This window comes from Tamandua tetradactyla, chromosome 15, assembly GCF_023851605.1.
Source record: "Tamandua tetradactyla isolate mTamTet1 chromosome 15, mTamTet1.pri, whole genome shotgun sequence".
Lineage (NCBI taxonomy): Eukaryota > Metazoa > Chordata > Mammalia > Pilosa > Myrmecophagidae > Tamandua > Tamandua tetradactyla.
This window is the reverse complement of record NC_135341.1, coordinates 83,210,131-83,230,222: the sequence shown is the minus strand read 5'-3', so window position 1 is coordinate 83,230,222 and position 20,092 is coordinate 83,210,131. Positions and strand designations below refer to the sequence as shown.

General features: G+C 47.1%; 1 protein-coding gene and 1 long non-coding RNA gene across 2 annotated transcripts in view; one reads left to right on the top strand and one right to left on the bottom strand.

Annotated features, from left to right (window-relative positions):
* Positions 1-1,753: 1,753 nt before the first annotated feature.
* LOC143657651 (uncharacterized) overlaps positions 1,754-20,092 on the bottom strand; it is an 81,484-nt gene continuing 63,145 nt past the window's right edge. Inside the window, exons 3-4 of the mRNA XM_077130251.1 lie at positions 3,276-3,318; positions 1,754-3,195 (exon numbers count right to left, since the gene is read on the bottom strand). Coding sequence (XP_076986366.1) covers positions 3,046-3,195; positions 3,276-3,318 — 193 coding nt within the window. The 3' untranslated portion in view covers positions 1,754-3,045. The remainder of the gene's footprint in view (positions 3,196-3,275; positions 3,319-20,092) is intronic.
* Positions 5,977-8,227, top strand: LOC143658092 (uncharacterized). Its single transcript, XR_013163118.1, has 3 exons — positions 5,977-6,086; positions 7,287-7,422; positions 7,936-8,227. It is a non-coding gene; the product is annotated as an uncharacterized LOC143658092 (long non-coding RNA).

Here is a 20,092-nt window from a genome sequence, read left to right as displayed (position 1 = left end):
ACATTTTGTACACATCAGCACAGCTAATCCTCATGCAACGCCAAAAGCAGTGTTATTCCACTTTACAGAGGAGGCTCCTGTGGCGAAAGAAGTCAAACCACCTGCCAAAGGGCATGGTTAATTGAGAGGCAGGGTCTGGATTCAAACCCAGGCCCACTGAGTCTCACCCTTTCCCAGGCCCAGGACCGCTTCCCCCGCAGGTCCCATCAGGCGCTCTCCCTGTCAGCAAGCACAGGCCACAGAACAGCTTCTGACACCGGTTGGAGGACATCACGCTTGGCTTCTACCACGGGGCACGGGGGGAGCCACCCCTCCCGCACAATCTCGCCAGCCAAGGCCCTGGGTCTTGCTTCACAACCAAGAGACCTTGAGGATAAAGGGACAGGGGCGAAGATAGCAGAGTTCACGCACTGTTCGCCCACAGCTCTGGTCACTAGCCAGGTCAAAACCAGAGTACCCAGTGGCAGAAGGGCGTGGGAGAGCTAGCCCCAAGCAGAGAGCAGGCCCATGGGCTCCACTGGTCAGAGGGAAGGTCACTGGAGGAACCTGGTATGGCTATAATGGCTCCCTCCCCCTGACCCTCCACAGAACTGCCTGCCTCCCCACATGGAGAGAGCTGGGGGGGGGGGGGCAGGGACACAGGAGGACAGGGGAGCCCTCTACTGTCCTGTCCCCTTTTCCAGACAGTGAGTGTTTGATGGGGAGAAGGGAGAAAGACCTTACTAGGACACCCAGAAGGGCTGTCAGGATGCAGAGACAGAGGGGTGCCCAAAGGGGACAAATCAACCAGACAAATCAACCAAGGGTCCAGGTGGTTTGGCCAGGCCCCACCTTTTACTGCCAGGGAAATTGAGGCCAGGCAGGGAAGAACTTTGCTCCCGGCCACAGAGTGCAGGAGGGCTGATATGAGGCCGGGGTCCCAGGCTTGGGCTTGGCCACACAGCTCTGCAAATTGTGTCTGTGTCTGCTGAGACCCCAAGCCCTCACCCCAGAGACTGGGCATTCCAGGGCTGAGAGGGTATTCCGGGGCCCAGGGTCCTGAGTGGGCTCACGGATGAGCCTCCCCCTCGCAGTGACCTGGGACCGGGCCTCCTCCCCCATCTTGGCTGTGGTCAGGAGACCAGAAGCCAAGTCCCCTGAGTCCCTTGGAGCAGGGCCACCCAGCACTGTTCGGTGGCAGAGAAGACACATGAGGCCACAGGCTGGGGGAGAGCGCCAGGCCCCCGAGGTCTGCAGACCCGCACGTGAGCGCAGGCTGCACACCTGCCGGCTGCTGCCTCCTCCTCCGTCCATCAGGGGCAGCGACCTGCCTCAGCCGACCGCTGAGACAACTAAACAGGTTCATGCAGCGAGCACCCAGTAAGGCTTCATTCAGGGTGCTCCAACCTCTTCCTTTCTGTGAAGCTGACCGCCTTCCCACCCACAAACAGGCCTCCAGCAAACACTCCGATATATTCTTCTCAGTCGCCACTGGGCTCTAGCACATGGGATAGTGACCAGTGAGCAGCACAGCTTCACTGAGCCACTGTTTGCCAGGTCAGGGAGGACGCCGGGGGAGGGGGCCGGGCTGACAGCCTGGGTGGAGAGACAAGCTACATCTTCAGTAAGCACAGAGAAGGCCTTCAGTAAACATCTGCTCAAGGACCGGACGCATGACTCACGCAGTCACTCAAAAGTCACTGCCATCCTCAACCCTCACTGCTCAAAATGGACTGTCAGAACCAGAGGAGGTGTGAGGGCGCAGAGATTGCTTGAAGTCTCACAGCAGGCTAGAGCCAAAGACTGGAAGAGCGGACAAGAAGAGCAGATTTGTTGACAGAATAACCTCTGACTTGGAAACCAACGTGGCTTGAATCACATTTCAAGCCCTGGTTTTACCACATAGGCTGTGTGACCTTAAGCAGGTTGTTTAACCTCTCTGAACTTCAGTTTCTTCTACAAAATGAAGTGACTGCTTTCTCCCAGAGTAGGAGTGAGACTGGCAAGAGATCCCTGTTTGCAAAGCGTCAAGTGTGGGGTGAGCAGTGAGAGGGGCTCGGTACACTCAGCCCACCTACCCTACCCCACCTAAAGTAACAATGAAAAGGCATTAGGTACCAAACCAGGAGGGTCTGAATTTCTTTAGACGTACAAGGAGATAGAAAACCACATAGGAGCTTGTTTTTAAAGATAAAGAAAAATATGATTAAGCAGGTCTGAGAATGCTGCTATAAAAGAATGAAAACATTTTCCTTACCAGGGCATTTCCATGTCAACCGCTGATAGGGGCAGGAACAGCCACCACAAGGCCGCCAGCCCCACAGGAGGCTGCCTGGGCAGGGACCCGCGGGCGCCAGTGGGCGGGCTGCATGGGGGTGACCTCCCAGGCTCCCGGTTCTCCGGCCGTGAAACGGAACTGCCCACTCTGGCTCGGTCTGCTCACGGGGCCTTACTCTCTGCTGTAATTGCCATCTCCAGGTTGGGGGAGGAGTTGGCATTTTATAGTCAGGCTCAGAAAGGTTAAGGATTGCTCCCAAGGTCACACAGCTAATGAGTGGTGTGGTGAGGCTGGACCAGAGGCCCTTCTGCCAGGCTGCTGCCCCATCCTGGGGGACCGAGCGTCCGTCACTCGGGCCTTACGGGTGGCACCGAGGCCTAAGATGAACCAGGCACACTCTTGCCCATGAGTGCCCCCTGCACCACCTATCCTGGCCTCTCCCCACACAGACACAACATGTGGGCATCTGCCTTCAGGCTGGCCTCACCCTCGCTCCCTCGCTGCTCAAGCAACCAGGAACCATCTCCTGTTCTCAAATTCCTCGCCTTCCTCGGCCTTCTCTGCCCCCCTGCTGCTGGCCTGGCCCCTGCTCTCCTCACCTCGTTCCTGGGTCACAGCGAGCACCCTCCTGGCCCTGCACATTCAAGCTTTTTTCCCCAGTGGGCCGCAGAAACCAGCCTCTGGGAAACAACAACTTGCTTGGTGTCCCCTCTACCCTTTGGACTTTGAACCCTGCTGCCGCCCCCCGCCCCACCCCTGCTGACGACCTGACATGGTCCGTGGTGTATTTACAGCCTGTTGCTATAGTAACCTCCTCCCGGATGCACGCAGTCAGCACATGATGTTGGTGATGTACACTTCTGCACAGGGCTCTGCTTTACGTCACGAGGATGCCCTTCTGTGTCCAGGATCCACCTGGGGCCTCCTCGGGTGTGCTCCTGGCAGGCAGGACCATCTGGTCATCCCTGGGGGCACCAGCAGCCATGCCCCGTAGGGCCCAGAGCCACCCCGTCCCTACCTTTACACCTTCCAACCAGGACCTCCACCGTGGACCACTCCACCTGGAAGAGAATTCACATTTTGGCTGAAGGGCCTCAAAAAAGGGTCTCAGCCCACCTTTGCCCATCCACATTTACTGATTTCAACCCCGAGAGCACAGGGCAGCCTACCCTTACCCCAACTTAAGACAAAGCCTTACACAACTTCTGCATCTGCAGGCCCAGAGCATCTTAAGTGAGGAAGCTGAGGCTCCAAAAGGGGTGGGCTTAGTCACCCGAGCCCAGGTTCAAAGCCTGGGGGTTTTGACCTCTCCAGCACCCTGACCTCTTCATCCAAAGGATACAGTAAACCTGCCTCCCCTTGCAGGGAGCACTGGCTTCAGAGCCTCTCCCTCTGGGTGTAAGAAGACTGCTGAGGATCAGGGGGGTGAGACACCCAAGGCCCCTACCCCAACCCAAGCTTCCCAACCTTTCACCCAAGTTCACCTCTGAGGGACTCTCTCATGAAAGGACCACCCAGGCACAGCTGCAAGCACTTGGGAAGGTCTCCCAGAAAACGTCTCATGTGGCAGGAGGGTGGGATGATGGGGCAGGCAGGAGAGAAAATGTCTGCAGGAGCAGAAGCTACAGGGCAGAGACTGCCTTCCTCTCCTTGCAAATGGCATCAAGAATTAGCAGCTCCCGGCCAACACTTGCAGGCTGAAAGGGGAAGCGTCTATGAGAGAGTTAGGGCCTTCTTCCTTCCACACGCCACGGTGAGCCAGGACCCCGTGGAGGGGTGAGCTCCTCCAGCAGCCCCCCTGATTATCCTCGGCGCTCTCCCACACTCACAAGCAGGGGGAGGGACTGGGGGACACTGAATGCTTTGCAGGTTGAGAAATGGTACAACTTCCGAGCAATGAGCTTCTCCCGGGCAGCAGGGCTTTGGATACTTCTAGGCCAGCAGAGCAAAGCGGGGCCTCTGCCTGCCTACAGACAGGTGGACACTGTCAGAAGCAGACTCTTCTTCCGTGGGCCAGCTGGAGAACCCACAGCCCAGCCCCACGGGAACCAACGTGGCTCTGTGGTTCTCGGTTCGCTGGTGCTCTGCTCAGCGCCGAAGATCCCAACACAAATGGGATGCGGGCCCACATCCCATTTGCAGTGCAGGCTGGGGAGGGGACCCAGGCAGGTCAGCAGCCCCAGGCCTGGGTGCCAAGGGCGCGCAGCGGGTCAGGGGGGAGCGCACCGAGCCTGCCCACCCCTTCTAAGGGCATGTACCAGCCGTGATCCCACCAGCCCAGTCTTAAGTTGGGGTCCCAGCTGGCCAGACCACGGTAGGCCCTGGCCCAATGGTGGCCAGTACATGGACAGGCTAGTGAAAGATGAAGACAGCAAAGAAGAGTCTCACTTTAGAGAAGTGGAGTTTTAAAACCAGTGAGGGGCGGTGTGACGGTGGGCACACAAGGGAAAAAGATAAATTCTCAAAGTGAGAGATTTGAAAACACAATCAGTGACTGGTAGAACAAGCAGACAAAAACTCAGTGAGGACAAAAGATATTTTGATGACATGTAACTAATGGACAAGTATAAAACACCACACCCAACAACTAGAGCATAAAATTATTTTTAAGAACACGCAAAACAGTGACAAAAATGACCATATACTGGACCACAGAACAAGTATCAACAAATAGAAAGGATTGAAATCTTAACAGCATGTTCTTTTGACTACATGAAGGTAAGTTAAAAATCAGTAACAGTAACAAAAGCATTTTAAATACTCACATTTGGAAATTAAGGAATGCTTTTCAAAATAACCAATGTGTTAAGGAAGAAATCCCAGCAAAAGGACACTCTTGAACTAAAGAAAAACAAAAACGCTATGTATCAGAAATTGCCAGACCCAGCTAAATTAGTGCTTAGAGAGAAACTTATAGTCACAAATGCTTATATTAGTAAAGAAAAAAGAATGAAAATTAATTAACTAGGCATTGTTCTTAAGAAGTTAGTAAGAGATGTTGGCAGAAGTGATGAGAGCATTATTTTTTTAATTTTCCTGAGTTCCCACTAAGAGAAACAGGCAGTATAATTAGTTAGCAAGACCAAAAACCTGTATCAACATTTACAACAAAGTTAAATGGCAAAACCTAAATAAACAGAGAGCTATTCCACATTCTGGATTGGAAGTCTTAATATTGTTAAAACGGCAATTCTCCCCAAATTGATTTACCTCAATGGAATCCCCTATCAAATCCCCAAAAGGATTTTTTTTTTTAACTTGACAAGCTGATTCTAAAATTTATATGGAAATGCAAAGGACACAGAATAGGCAAACACTGAGAAAAGAACAAGGTTGGAGGACTTAACGTTACCTGATTTTAAGACTTACTGAGAAGCTTCAATCAGCGAGGGAGAACGGCATCAGCACAAAGACAGACATAAACGCGAGAGGGACAGCAGAGGAAGTCCAGAGATGGTCACACTCTGGTGCCAGTATAATCAGATGGGGAAAGAAAGTCTCTTTCAGTGACTAGAGCTGGAGAGATCACAACGCCAGGAAGAGACAGAGTCGAGATCAGAACGCGAGTCTGCCCGGCTCCAGATGCCACACACTAGACGCCGCCGAACAGGAAAGGAGACAGAGACAGGGCAGGGAAGAGCAGGGGGTGACGGACCCTTTAGGCTGCCTGTGTCCTCACAAGGGGGCTGGAGGAGCATGTCACCTCTGGTCACAGCCCTGTGACCACTGCTGGCCCTGTGTGCCCACGCCCTGGCTGGACTTTGTGGACTAAGCAGAAGGGACTGTGACACATGGTTGCAGAGAACAGGGGCTGAAGTTCAAGAAGCAGGTCCAGGCCATGGGTTCAAACCCCTCCCCAGGACTCAGGGTGCTTCTGGGGACACAGCAAAGGCAGCATCGGAGCCAAGGAAGCGCTGAGCAACTGGGGCTCACGCTGTTCTCCTGCTGGCTTCTGGGTGCTCCCCAGCCTCTGTATCCTCCCCTCTGGGGAAGCGGGGGTGGGGTCCCCACAGTTATGCTGAGACGGGACCCTTTCCACGGGAGGGGGGAGGTTCTCCTCAGGCCCTGCTGCCTCCCAGCGTGGAGCCAGGGAGAGAGGCTGGACCTCAGGGTTCCCTGGGGATGCAGTAGATGTTGGCGAAATTGTAATTATTTGAAAGAACGTGCATTCTGAAACTCATCCTTTTGCAAAGGTTTTGTCATTTTTGTGTTAATGTTGGTGAGGCCACTTATCTCCCATTCTCCTTAGGTTCATGCTATGAGCTTCCCATAACAGGGAGACACAAACCTTGTCTCAGCCAAGCTAAAGGGAAAAGGAGGTTGCCACACTGCAGCCGGGCAGGGGTCACCAGCGAGGGGGGTGACACTGCGAGGGAGGCAGGTGCTGCCGGGTGCCTGCCTGCAGGGAGGGGACAGGCCGGAGGAACCCACGAGGCTGTGGGCAGAAGGAGAGCCAGGGAGCCTGGGGCTGCGGGGGTTCCTCCCCAAGCCCCTGGACACTCTGCTCTTCATCTTTCTTGCCTAAGCCTGGTCTTTCACCCAGCCCAATAGCACATTCTGGACATTTCCACTTCCTGACTATCCTTCCAATTCCTCCACTCTCCCCGTCACACCACCTGCTCCAGTCACTGTTTTCTCTCCTATGAACAACTGTGCCAGCCTCACTACTGGCCTCCCTGCTCCTTCCAGAAAGATCTCTTAAGCACAACCCTGATCACACACTTCCCTGCTTGAAACCCTTCAATGGCTTCCTGCACACCCTGGAAAAAAAATCCAGACTCCCTCCCCTTGCTGGCACATGCCCGTGCCCCGTAAGTCGGCCCTCTCCCGTCTCCACGACGTCCTGCGTACGCTTTCCCGTGCCTCACCCAGGCCTTCTCCCAGCTCCTCCAGCACCAGGCTTCCCTCCTTCAGGACCCCTGCTCCATGCCTGCCCGGGAATCCCAAATGAATTCTGCACAGCTTCCCACCTCAGCAGGAAGCTCTGTCCCAACCACTCCATCTAACGTCTATCCCCCATTTGTTTCAGGCCCAGCTCTTACCAGAATCTGTGATGATACTGTTTAGGTCTGTGTACGTGTGGGCAGTGTTCGCCCTAGGAGGCACGCCCCACAAGGGCAGGAACCACACCTCCGCCCTTCACCACCGCACCCCAGCACTGACCAGTAAGTGTCTGGTGTTGAGGGAACGACGGCAGAGACTCTCCTCCCTCCCTGCCAGACATCCCTAGGGACTGGACCCAGCAGGGAACCCAAGTCCCAAGGTGGGTCAATGTCCCACAGCGGGACTGAGATCCAAGGGCTGGATATAGGAACATTCCAGAAGGGTGGGGAGCAGCCCTAGAAGCCAGTCCGGGACACGACCCCCGACCTGGCCTTTCCCAAACTGCCACCCCCCATCCACAGGCCCCCACTTGGGACAGTGCTTTGAGCCAGCGGGCTGCAGGGCTGAGCTGGGGGCATTTCTCACACCCTCTTGTCCTCAGTGGGGCAACTGTGGTCAAAGGAACCAAAGGTCTGGGCAGCCGACAGAAAGAGGCTCCCTGAGGAACAGGCACAACGGTCCCTGCCTCACTGGACTGCTAGGGGAATCAGATGCTGGAATATGCAAAACGCAGGCAGCACTTGGTCTGGCACACGGTAAATGCTCCTAATTCCCTTCTCCCGTCCCCCTCCAAGGAGAACAATCACGTACGTGTCGTGTGGGATCCCCCCGCCCCCTCCATGTCTACCCTGAGCTGCGGTATCTGGGTGGGAAACGGCTTCGGGCTGCAGATGCTATGACAGCGCTGCCTAAATTGAATTAGGCTGAAACCAGAGAAGCTTCAGCTCTCCCAGGGAGTTCAGAAGTGTTCACCCGAGAGTGACTGCACACGGCACAGGAAAAGGCATTCGAGTTGATAAGAAGTCATTCGGATCACCATCTAAGGCAGCTTTTGCCTTTGAAATAAACTCATGTCTTATTAGCACACACTAGGGATTTCCAGGACTGAATGTTATTTCTATTACACAAGGTTCATTTTAAAGGGTTTTTTCATGCTGTCAGGGTTCTATGTGATTTCATCTCTCCACAGTGTTACACTTTTTCTCATATAAAGAGCCATGGATCCTGATAAGAAAGGAAGAGTGAGAGAAAGAACATGAACCAGAGAAGTTGATCCAAGAAGCAGGTACAGGCCCACATCACGGAGACCCGGATAGCTGTGAACAGTATTTGGATTTTTCCTGGAAGCAATAGGAAGCCACTGAAATCCAACTGAGCATTTAAAATAGGAAGTGATGAAGTTTTGTTTTTAGAATGCTCATTTTGGCTACAATGTAGACGACAGATGCAGGAGAGGGGAGAGTGATTAAGAAACTGTTCAAACATTCATTCAATTTATATTTGACACCAAAAGTATAAGCAATAAAAGAAAAATAGGCAAATTGAACTTCAAAATTAAAAACATTTTTGCTTCAAAAAAACATCAAGAAAGTGAAAAGACGACCTTCAGAGTGGAAGAAAATATTTGTAAATCATGTATCTATCTGATAAGGGATCTATCTGTATCAAGAATATAAAAAGAACACTTACAATTAAAAGATAAATAACCCAATTTAAAAATGGGAAAAGGATTTCAAAAAACATTTCTCCTAACATGATGTAGAAATGGCCAATAAACACATGAAAAGGTTTTTTAACATCATTAGCCATTAGGGAAACACAAATCAAACCACAATGACATACCACTCCACATCTACTATGATGGCTGTAATCAGAGACAGGCGATGACTCGTGTTGGTGAGATGTGGAGACATTGGAAAATTCATTGTTGTTGGGAATGTAAAATAGTGCAGCCATGTTGAAAAATAGTCTGGCAGGCCCTCAAAAACTTAAGGAGTTATCATATGACCTAGCAATTGCACTCCTAGGGGATACATTCAAGAGAAATGCAAACATAGGTCTGACACAAAAACCTGTCCACAAATGTTCATAGCAGCATTATTAAGAGCAAACGGTGGGTAGACCGGTTCCAGGAAGACAGAAGGATTGAGTTCACCCCTGTATGAAGGAACAGCTAGAGAAGGGACAGAAAATGATTCTACACCACCTAGGGAGGCCCTGGTTGAAAAAGCTGAAGAACCGAGACACTGAGCACCGGAGACTGTCCAGCTGGTGCAAAGAGCCTAGCGCGGCCCTTTCCAAACGGAGGCCCCAGCCCTCAGGAGTGCACGCTCGTGGATGCCGGGACTAGGAAGTCAGCCCAGCAGCGCTCCTTGAACCCCCACCCAGCGACCCACGACTCCCCCACATCCCAGCAGCTGAAGCTGTCACCCACCCCCCTACCGAGCTCCAGGCATCCCCACCCCCACCCCCCTTCCTGCGCAGCCCAGCCCCATACCCCTGCCCTGCACATGTGCACCAGCCTGTCCCAGCCCAACCTACCTCTCCCACACTGGCGCACAGTCTCACTCGGCCATTCCAGCCCCTTGATCCCCTCCTCCTCCTCCTCCTCCCTGTCCCCTGCAGTCGGTCACCTGCGCATCCGGACTGCAAGCACTCATCTTCATATCCGGGCCACACTCACAACTGGCCCATATAGTCACTCAACACCACCCACCCCCTAGCTCTGCACATGCACACATCAGCATCTGGGGGGGGGGGCCCTTAGACCCAGGCATACGCATGTACCCACTCACCCCTACATACTCACTACACACCAAGCAAGCATTGACCTGCACATCTAAACCACACTCACCCAGCCAAAGCAGGCGCAACCACACCCCACTGCGCACGTACACACCAGCCAATGCAGGCGCAACTGCACACACAGACACCACCGCCCACACCCCACACACCAGGGCCCCACCCCCAGACAACACCTCTCCACCTCCATCATGCCCCCACCACCACACACCAGGGTCCTGCCCCCAAACCCATGCAGGTGCACAGCCACATCCTCCCAACTGGACGCCCATGTATCCTGTATCTGTGCACTGACCTCTTGACCACTGTACCCTATACGCCCTACCCCACACATGTGTACACCCTTGCCCCGCCCCCTGGCACAAGTGCCCTTCTCCCACATCTGGCAGGTACTCTCGTGCACATCTGTGCTACATAGCCCCCCCTGCATATATGTGCACCCCTGCCCCACACCACTACTGCACCTGCACACCCGTGCTAGGGCCCCATTCACTGGGCATCATCCACCCTGATACACATCCTGCAATTTCCATGACCTGTGCCTGGCCCCTACACACTCACTCACCCACATCACGGCCCCCCTGGACCCCTCCCCCGTGCAAGGACACACCCACACCCTGCCCTCCCTGTACCTCAATCTGTGCCCTATACCCCAGACCCTGACACCCACAACCCCCACGTCCACCCACGTCCTGCCTGCTGCACCAACCTCATGCAGCCATTTAGCCCTACCGATCCGCCTTCCACCGTGCCCTGCCTCTGGGTTCCCCAGACTGCACACTGCTCCTGCGCTCCAAGGCCTGCCTGAGCTGCACCTCGATCCCCAGGCCCCCATACCACACCTCCAAAACCCCACGCCTCACACCCCACACTCACAGGCACCAGCGTAGCGTCCCCAATCCGTGCATATACTCGCACTGCAACCTGTCCCCACACTGCCGTGCCCCTCCCCAGGCCCTGCATCCTGCTCCACACCCATCCCACAAATAAAAAGCTTTGGATTACTGAAGAAAATCAATATCCAAAGTAACCCTATCAAGATATTTACATACTGCCAAGACAAGAGACGATCACTAACCATATGAAGATGCAGACACTCCAGTATAATGACCAAATTAAAACACCAGAGGAGACACACACTTTGGAACAACTAAGCAAAGATGTTCACATATTCTACTGGATAAAATCACCGCAATGGCCAATGCCATAGTGGAGAACAAGAAGACGCGAGAAGAGCAAAAAGAGTAACAGGAAAGAATGAATAGAAAACTAGCAGACATCACAGAGATGAAAGATGCTGTAGACCAAATAACAAATATATTAGAGCTCGGAAAAGGTAGTTACTAAATTCATCTGGAAGGGAAAGAGACCCCAAATAGCTAAAAGCATCCTAAAAAAAAAAAGAACGAAGTGGGAGGATTAACACTTCCTGACTTTAAAACTTACTATAAAGCCACAGCGGACAAAACAGCATGGTCCTGGCATGAAAACAGAAGTATTAACCAATGGAATTGAATGGAGAGTACAGAAATAGACCAAAAAATCAATGGTCAACTGATTTTTGACAAGGCCCCCCAAAGCCACTGAACTGGATTAAAATAGTCTTTCCAATAAATGGGCATGGGACAACTGGATATCAATAGCCAAAAGAATGAAAGAGGACCCTTACCTTACACCCTACACAAAAATTGTATCAAAGTGGATCAAACACCTAAATATAAGAACTAGCACCATAAAGCTTCTAGAATAAAATGCAGGGAAACATCTTCAAGACATAGTAATAGGAGGTCGCTTCCTAAACTTTACACCCAAAATATAAGCAACAAAATAAAAAATAGACAAAAGGGAACACCTCAAAATCAAATGCTTATGCACCTCAAAAGACTTTGTCAAAAAGGTGCAGAGGCAGCCAATTCACTAGGAGAAAATATTTGGAAATCACATATCAGATAAAGGTTTGATATCCCGTATACATAAAGAAAATATACAACTCAAAAACAAAAGAATGAACAACCCAATTATAAAATGGGTTTGTGCTGGTTTGAAAGGATATATGGACCCTAGAAAAGCCATGTTTTAATCAAAATCCCATTTCGTAAAAGCAGAATTATCCCTACTCAGTACTGTATGTTTGAAACTGTAATCAGATCATCTTCCTGGAGATGTGATTTAATCAAGAGTTGTTGTTAAGCTGGATTAGGTGACACATGTCTCCACCCATTTGGGTGGGTCTTGATTAGTTTCTGGAGTCCTATAAAAGAGAAAACATTTTAGAGAATGAAGGAGATTTGGAGAGAGCAGAGAATGCTGCAGCACCACGAAGCAGAGAGCCCACCAGCCAGCGACCTTTGGAAATGAAGGAAAATGCCTCCTGGGGAGCATCATGAAACAGGAAGCCAGGAGAAGAAGCTAGCAGATGATGCCATGTTCACCATGTGACCTTCCAGATGAGAGGGGAGCCCTAACTGTGTTTGCCATGTGCCCTTCCATTTGAGAGAGAAACCCTGAACTTCATCGGCTTTCTTGAACCAAAGTATCTTTCCCTGAATGGATGCCTTTGATTGGACATTTCTATAGACTTGTTTTAATTGGGACATTTTCTCAGCCTAGGAATTGTAAACTAGCAACTTATTAAATTCCCCTTTTTAAAAGGCATTCTGATTCTGGTATATTGCATTCCAGCAGCTAGCAACCTCAAAACACTTTGTCAAAAAGGTGCAGAGGCAGCCAATTCACTGGGAGAAAATATTTGGAAATCACATATCAGATAAAGGTTTTTTTTTTTCACATGGGCAGGCACTGGGAATCGAACCCAGGTCCTCGGGCACGGCAGGCAAGCGTTCTTGCCTGCTAAGCCACCGTGGCCCGTCCCCAGATAAAGGTTTGATATCCTGTATACATAAAGAAAACATACAACTCAAAAACAAAAGAATGAACAACCCAATTATAAAATGGGCTAAAGATATAAATAGGTATTTTTCTGAAGAACAAATACAGATGACTCAAAAGCACATGAAGAGATGCTCATTTTCATTAGCTATAAGGGAACTAGAGATCAAGACTTCAATGAGACAAAAGACCTATACAAAGAAAACTACAAAAAACTGTTAAAAGAAATCACAGAAGACCTAAACAGATGGAAGGGCATACCGTGTTCATGGACTGGAAGACTAAATATAGTTAAGATGTCAATTCTACCTAAATTAATTTACAGATTCAATGCAATACCAATCAAAATCCCAACAACTTATTTTTCGGAAATAGAAAAACCAATAAGCAAATTTATCTGGAAGGGCAGGGTGCCCCGAATTGCTAAAAGTATCTTGAGGAAAAAAAACGAAGCTGGAGGTCTCACGCTGCCAGACTTTAAGGCATGTTATGAAGCCACAGTGGTCAAAACAGCATGGTACTGGCATAAAGATAGATATATCGACCAATGGAATTGAATAGAGTGCTCAGATATAGACCCTCTCATCTATGGACATTTGATCTTTGATAAGGCAGTCAAGCCAACTCACCTGGGACAGAACAGTCTCTTCAATAAATGGTGCTTAGAGAACTGGATATCCATATGCAAAAGAATAAAAGAGGACCCGTATCTCACACCCTATACAAAAGTTAACTCAAAATGGATCAAAGATCTAAACATTAGGTCTAAGACCATAAAACAGTTAGAGGAAAATGTAGGGAGATATCTTATGAATCTTACACTTGGAGGTGGTTTTATGGACCTTAAACCTAAAGCAAGAGCACTGAAGAAATAAATAAATAAATGGGAGCTCCTCAAAATTAAACACTTTTGTACATCAAAGAACTTCATCAAGAAAGTAGAAAGACAGTCTACACAATGGGAGACAATATTTGGAAACGACATATCAGATAAAGGCCTAGTATCCAGAATTCATAAAGAGATTGTTCAACTCAACAACAAAAAGACAGCCAATCCAATTACAAAATGGGAAAAAGACTTGAACAGACACCTCTCAGAAGAGGAAATACAAATGGCCAAAAGGCACATGAAGAGAGGCTCAATGTCCCTGGCCATTAGAGAAATGCAAATCAAAACCACAATGAGATATCATCTCACACCCACCAGAATGGCCATTATCAACAAAACAGAAAATGACAAGTGCTGGAGAGGATGCGGAGAAAGAGGCACACTTATCCACTGTTGGTGGGAATGTCAAATGGTGCAACCACTGTGGAAGGCAGTTTGGCGGTTCCTCAAAAAACTGAATAAAGAATTGCCATACGACCCAGCAATACCACTGCTAGGTATCTACTCAAAGGACTTAAGGGCAAAGACACAAACGGACATTTGCACACCAATGTTTATAGCAGCATTATTTACAATTGCAAAGAGATGGAAACAGCCAAAATGTCCATTAACAGATGAGTGGCTAAACAAACTGTGGTATATACATACGATGGAATATTATGCAGCTTTAAGACAGGATAAACTTATGAAGCATGTAATAACATGGATGGACCTAGAGAACATTATGCTGAGTGAGACTAGCCAAAAACTAAAGGACAAATACTGTATGGTCCCACTGATGTGAACCGACATTAAAGAATAAACTTGGAATATGTCATTGGTAACAGAGACCATCAGGAGTTAGAAATAGGGTAAGATAATGGGTAATTGGAGCTGAAGGGATACAGACTGTGCAACAGGACTAGATACAAAAACTCAAAAATGGACAGCACAATACTACCTAATTGTAATGTAATTATGTTAAAACACTGAATGAAGCTGCATCTGAGCTATAGTTTTTTGTTTTTTTGCTTTATTTTTTGTATTTTTTATTTTTATTTTTTCTCTATATTATCATTTTATTTCTTTTTCTGTTGTCTTGCTATTTTTTTCTAAATTGATGCAAATGTACTAAGAAATGATGATCATACATCTATGTGATGATATTAAGAATTACTGATTGCATATGTAGAATGTAATGATTTCTAAATGTTGTGTTAGTTAATTTTTTTTAATTAATAATAAAAAAAGACTTTAATGAGATACCATGTCATGCCTATAAGAATGGCTGATATTAAACAAGCAGGAAACTACAAATGTTGGAGAGGATGTGGAGAAATTGGGACATTTATGCACTGCTGGTGAAAATGTATAATAGTACAGCCACTACGGAAGACAGTCTGATGGTTCCTCAGAAAGCTAAATATCAAGTTGGCCTATGGCCCAGCAATAGCACAACTTGGTATATAACCAGAAGAGCTGAAAGCAGTGACACACAGACATTTGCACACTGGTGTTCATAGTAGCTTTATTCACAATTGCCAAAAGATGGAAACAATCCAAGTGCCCATCAACAGACAAGTGGATTAACAAAATGCGGTATATACATATGATTGAATATTATACAACAATAAGATGAAAGGACGTCCTGAAACACATGACAAGATGGATGAGCCTTGAGGACATATGCCAAGCGAAATAAGCCAGACACAACAGGATAGATACTGTATGACTCAACTTTTTTGACAGTGGTGGCTGAAGGATGCACTGACTGAGAAATAGATTGGCGAACTATGGTATGTATACATATGATCAAAAATCGTGCTGCTACAAATAAAGGAATGATGTCATAAGGATGCAACCATGTGAATGAACCTGTGGGACATCTGGTGAGGCAAAACAAGCCAGAGACGAGAGAACAATTATTGTATGGTCTCCTTTAGAAAATGCTGATAAGAAATCAGGGGCCTAGATTGTAAGCTCTTATACCAGACACATTTAATCCGGAGTGAAAATTATTACTTCTGGATTTTAAGAGGATGTTTTATATATCCATAACTTGGTATTTAGAGATAAGAATGAAGCCAATCAGGTTGGGATTAAGGTAATTCAGAACACTGGGGTAAGGAAGACATTGTCTATATTTTAGAGTCAAACCTACTCTTTGAGACCAAAGGAAGAAAGATTTATTTTGTCCAGAACCTAAATTTTCTGTAGCATATACTCTAACTCAATCTATCTGGGTAGCTCATTTGAACAACTGAAACACAGGGAGCCCAGAATAAGAATGAGGGCCTTTAAACCTGGATAGATTAATATAATGCCTGGATACATCTCAGAATACATTAAGCAGAAAATCAAAAAGTATTGGCAAAGTCCCTTGAGGGATGGGAGAATAAATATGGAAATATTAAACTTTACCATCAGGGAATTCCCTGATACTGTGCCAAACATTAGGGACACCCAAATCAATAGGCCAAGACCTTGACCTTGGGGCTTACTCTTATGAAGCTTAAGTAGGTAGCAGAGGAGCTTAGCCTACCTATGGGTATGCCTAAGAGTTACTTCTGGAGGACCACTTCTGTTGCTCAGATGTGGCCTCATTCTCTCTAAGCCCAACTCTGTAAGTGAAATCATTGCCCTCCACCCTATGTGAGACATGACATCCAGGGGTGGAAGTCTCCCTGGTGGTGGGAGATGACCCGCAGGGATGAGTCTGGCCCTGACACCATGGGATCTCCAATTCCCTCCTGACCAAAAGGGGGAAAAGAAATGTAACTAATAAAGTATCAGTGGCTGAGAGAGTTCAAGTACAGTCAAGAGGCTACTCTGGGGGTCACTCTTACACAAGCTTCAGTTAGACATTGCTACCTATCATAACTTGTCAAACCCCAACCAAAACCATTCCAGCCAATCCTAAAGAATACATAGGGTAATATATAAGATTCACAAAGGTTCTATGCACTAGGGTAACTTTCCAGAAACTAAAATCTCCAGATGGGTCCCTGGACCAGACAAGTCCTGAAACCTAAAGGGCCCAGCCTCCCCAGAACATAAGCTAGTTCCATCTCCCAACCCCGTATTATTGACAGCCCCTTCCAACATGAAAAAGTTAGAATGGCCATAGCCCAAATATCCCTAAAGAATGGGACAGAAAGATCAAAGGTGATGATGGAGTTATATAGAGAAGGTAGGGTTTAACAAATGAGCATGACTGCTGAATCATTAAATTGATATTTCTTTTAGTCACCAGTTTTAGAGCAGTTAGAAGTAAGAGCCTAAAATTATGGAATTGTAACCCATACCAAACTCTGAAATCTGTTCTACAATTACTGTTGTCCTGGGCTTTGAAACTTATTGCTTTTTTGTATATATGTTATTTTTCACACGCAAAAAAAGTCAATTTTAATGATTAAAAAAAATACATATTCCTTCTAGCCTCCCATATTCTGGAACAGCTAGAAGGAAAAATCTGAGATGATGGTATGGTAGCCCATGACAAAGTCTGGAATCTGTCCTGCAACTTCTTGTTGAAGACTGCTTTGAAAACTACTGCTTTTTTCTTTCTTTGTGTTGTATATATGTTATATTATACAACAAAAAAAGTTAATATATATATATATACTAGAGACAAACAACAGAATATTTGAAGATGCAGATGAAAGAATAAATGAACTACAGGACAGGACAACTGATTTTGAACACACGAAAGAGAAAATGGCAAAAAAGACAGAAAATTTTGAATTGAATTTCAGGAAAATGATGGACAAAACAAAGCACACCAATATAAGAATCATCAATGTCCCAGAAAGAGAAGAGAAGACTAAAGGGCTAGGAAGATTAGTGGAGGATATAATGGGGGAATCTTCTCAACCTTTGTAAAAGACAATATGCAAATCAAAGAAGCCCAATGAACTCTAAATAGAATAAATCCAAATAGGCCTACCCCAAGACACATACTAATCAGTCTCTTAAATGTTGAAAAGAAGCAGAAAACCCTGAAAGCAGCAAGAGAAAAACAATCTACTATGTACAAGGGAAACCACATATGACTGAATTCAGACTACTCAACTGCCACTATGGAAGTAAGAGGACAAGGGTATGATATTTAAGATCCTGAAAGAGAAAGACTTCTAGCCAAGAGTTCTGTACCCAGCCGAATTGTGCTTCAAAACTGAAGGCAAGATTAAAATTTTCACAAACAAACAAAGGCCTACAGAATATATCAACAAGAGATCAGCCTTACAAGAAATAATAAAGGGAGTTATGTGGTTGGTTAAAAAAAAAGAGAGAGAGAGGAGTTGCCAAGATGGTGGCTTAGCAAGGTGCGCAATTTAGTTTCTCCTCCAGAACAGCTACTAAATAACCAGGAACAGTACAGGACAGCTCCTGGGGCCACGTCAGTGACCGGACACACAGCATACCCCAGTCTGGACCAGCTGAACCGGCTGCGAGCCCTGCCAGAACCGTGAGTTCACCAAGCCACAGTGGCCAGCTCCCTAACCCCACAGGCTGCTTCCCAGAGGGGAAAGGAAAGAGACTTTACCAGCAGCAGGGGCTGAGCACAACTAAATGCCAATTATGGAATTAATTAACAAATTCTGACTACTAAAAATAGGCCCCCAGCTCAGGTGAACCTGGTCAAAGTGGAGGTTGCTCATTTTTGCCCCGTGCCAAGGGGGTGGGGGGCTGATGGAAAAGAAAGAAAAAAAAAGAAACAGAGGTTTTTGCGGCTGTGTTTCTACAAAGGCTTGACTGCCTTTGGATACAGTGGGAGGATTTCTCAGGCTGCAACTGCCACAGGCATAGGCAGAAACAAGCTTGTTTGAGGGCTTGTCTGGAGCCTGTGCCTTCCCCAGGGGAGGGGTGAAGCCCAACTCAGGTAGAATCCCTCCATCAAGGAATTCAGACACAAGGGCTTGGTAATTTGAAGCCATTAAAACCAGCCTACAACCTCTCCTCTGTCTCCACCATGCCCCCAGCAGGGAGTCTGCCAAAGCTACAGGTACCACATCATCTTATGCTGGTGGGACCTGTAGACAGACAAGTGCCACATACTGGGCAGGATAAGAAGAACAAGAATCCAGAGACTTCATAGGAAAGTCTTTCAACCTGCTGGGTTTCACCCTCAGGGAAAACTGACCCAGGTTACTCTTTCCTCCTGATAAGAGGCCAGTTTGGTCTGGGAAAATCCAGCTGGGGTCTTTAATACCTAAGTAGACCCTCTAAGGGTGGGGGGGGGAAAGGCACCATACAGGCAGGGCAAGAAAGAAGAAAACAAGAACTGAAAATTTCTCCTCTGTTAAACAAAACCTAAGCTAGAGGTCCACAAAAAGCTGAACTGAATGTCAAAGAACAGACACACAACAAATTCATCCAACAAGAAAACCCTAGGTAAAAGAAGTGAAAACAATCTCAAGAATAAACTAATTAAGGTAACTAAATGCCTAGACACCAGAAAAAATAACAAATCACACTAGGAAAACTGAAGATATGGCCCAGTCAAAGGACCAAACCAACAATTCAAATGAGATACAGGAGTTGAAACAATTAATTCAGAATATACGAACAGACAAGGAAAACCTCATCAAAAATCAAATCAATGAATTGAGGGAGTATATAAAAAAGAAGACAAGGAATGAACAAAAAGAAGAATTGAAAGTCTAAAAAAACAAATCACAGAACTTACAGGAATGAAAGGCACAGTAGAAGAGATGAAAAAACCAATGGAAACCTACAATGGTAGATTTCAAGAGGCAGAAGATAGGATAAGTGAACTGGAGGAGGGAACATCTGAAATCTGACAAGCAAAAAGAAAATATAGGGAAAAGAATGGACAAATATGAGCAGGGATTCTAGGAATTGAAAGACAATATGAAGCACATGAATATATGTGTTGTGAGTGACCCAGAAGGAGAAGAGAAGGGAACAAGAGGAGAAAAACTAATGGAGGAAATTATCACTGAAAATTTCCCAACCCTTATGAAAGACTTAAAATTACAGATTCAAGATATATAGCATACCCCAAAGAGAGTAGATGCAAATAGAGGTATTCCAACACACTTACTAATCAGAATGTCAGGTGTCAAAGGGAAAGAGAGAATCTTGAAAGCATTAAGAGAAAAGCAATCCATCACATACAATGGAAGCCCAATAAGCCTATGCATAGATTTCTCAACAGAAACCAGGGAGGCAGGACGACAGTGGGATGATATGTTTAAATTACTAAAAGAGAAAAACAGCCAACCAAGAATTCTATACCCAGCAAAATTGTCCTTCAAAAATGAAGGAGAAATTAAAATATTTTCAGACAAAAAAATCACTGAGAGAATTTGTGACCAAGAGACCAGCTCTGCAAGAAATACTAAAGGGAGTGCTAGAGACAGATACAA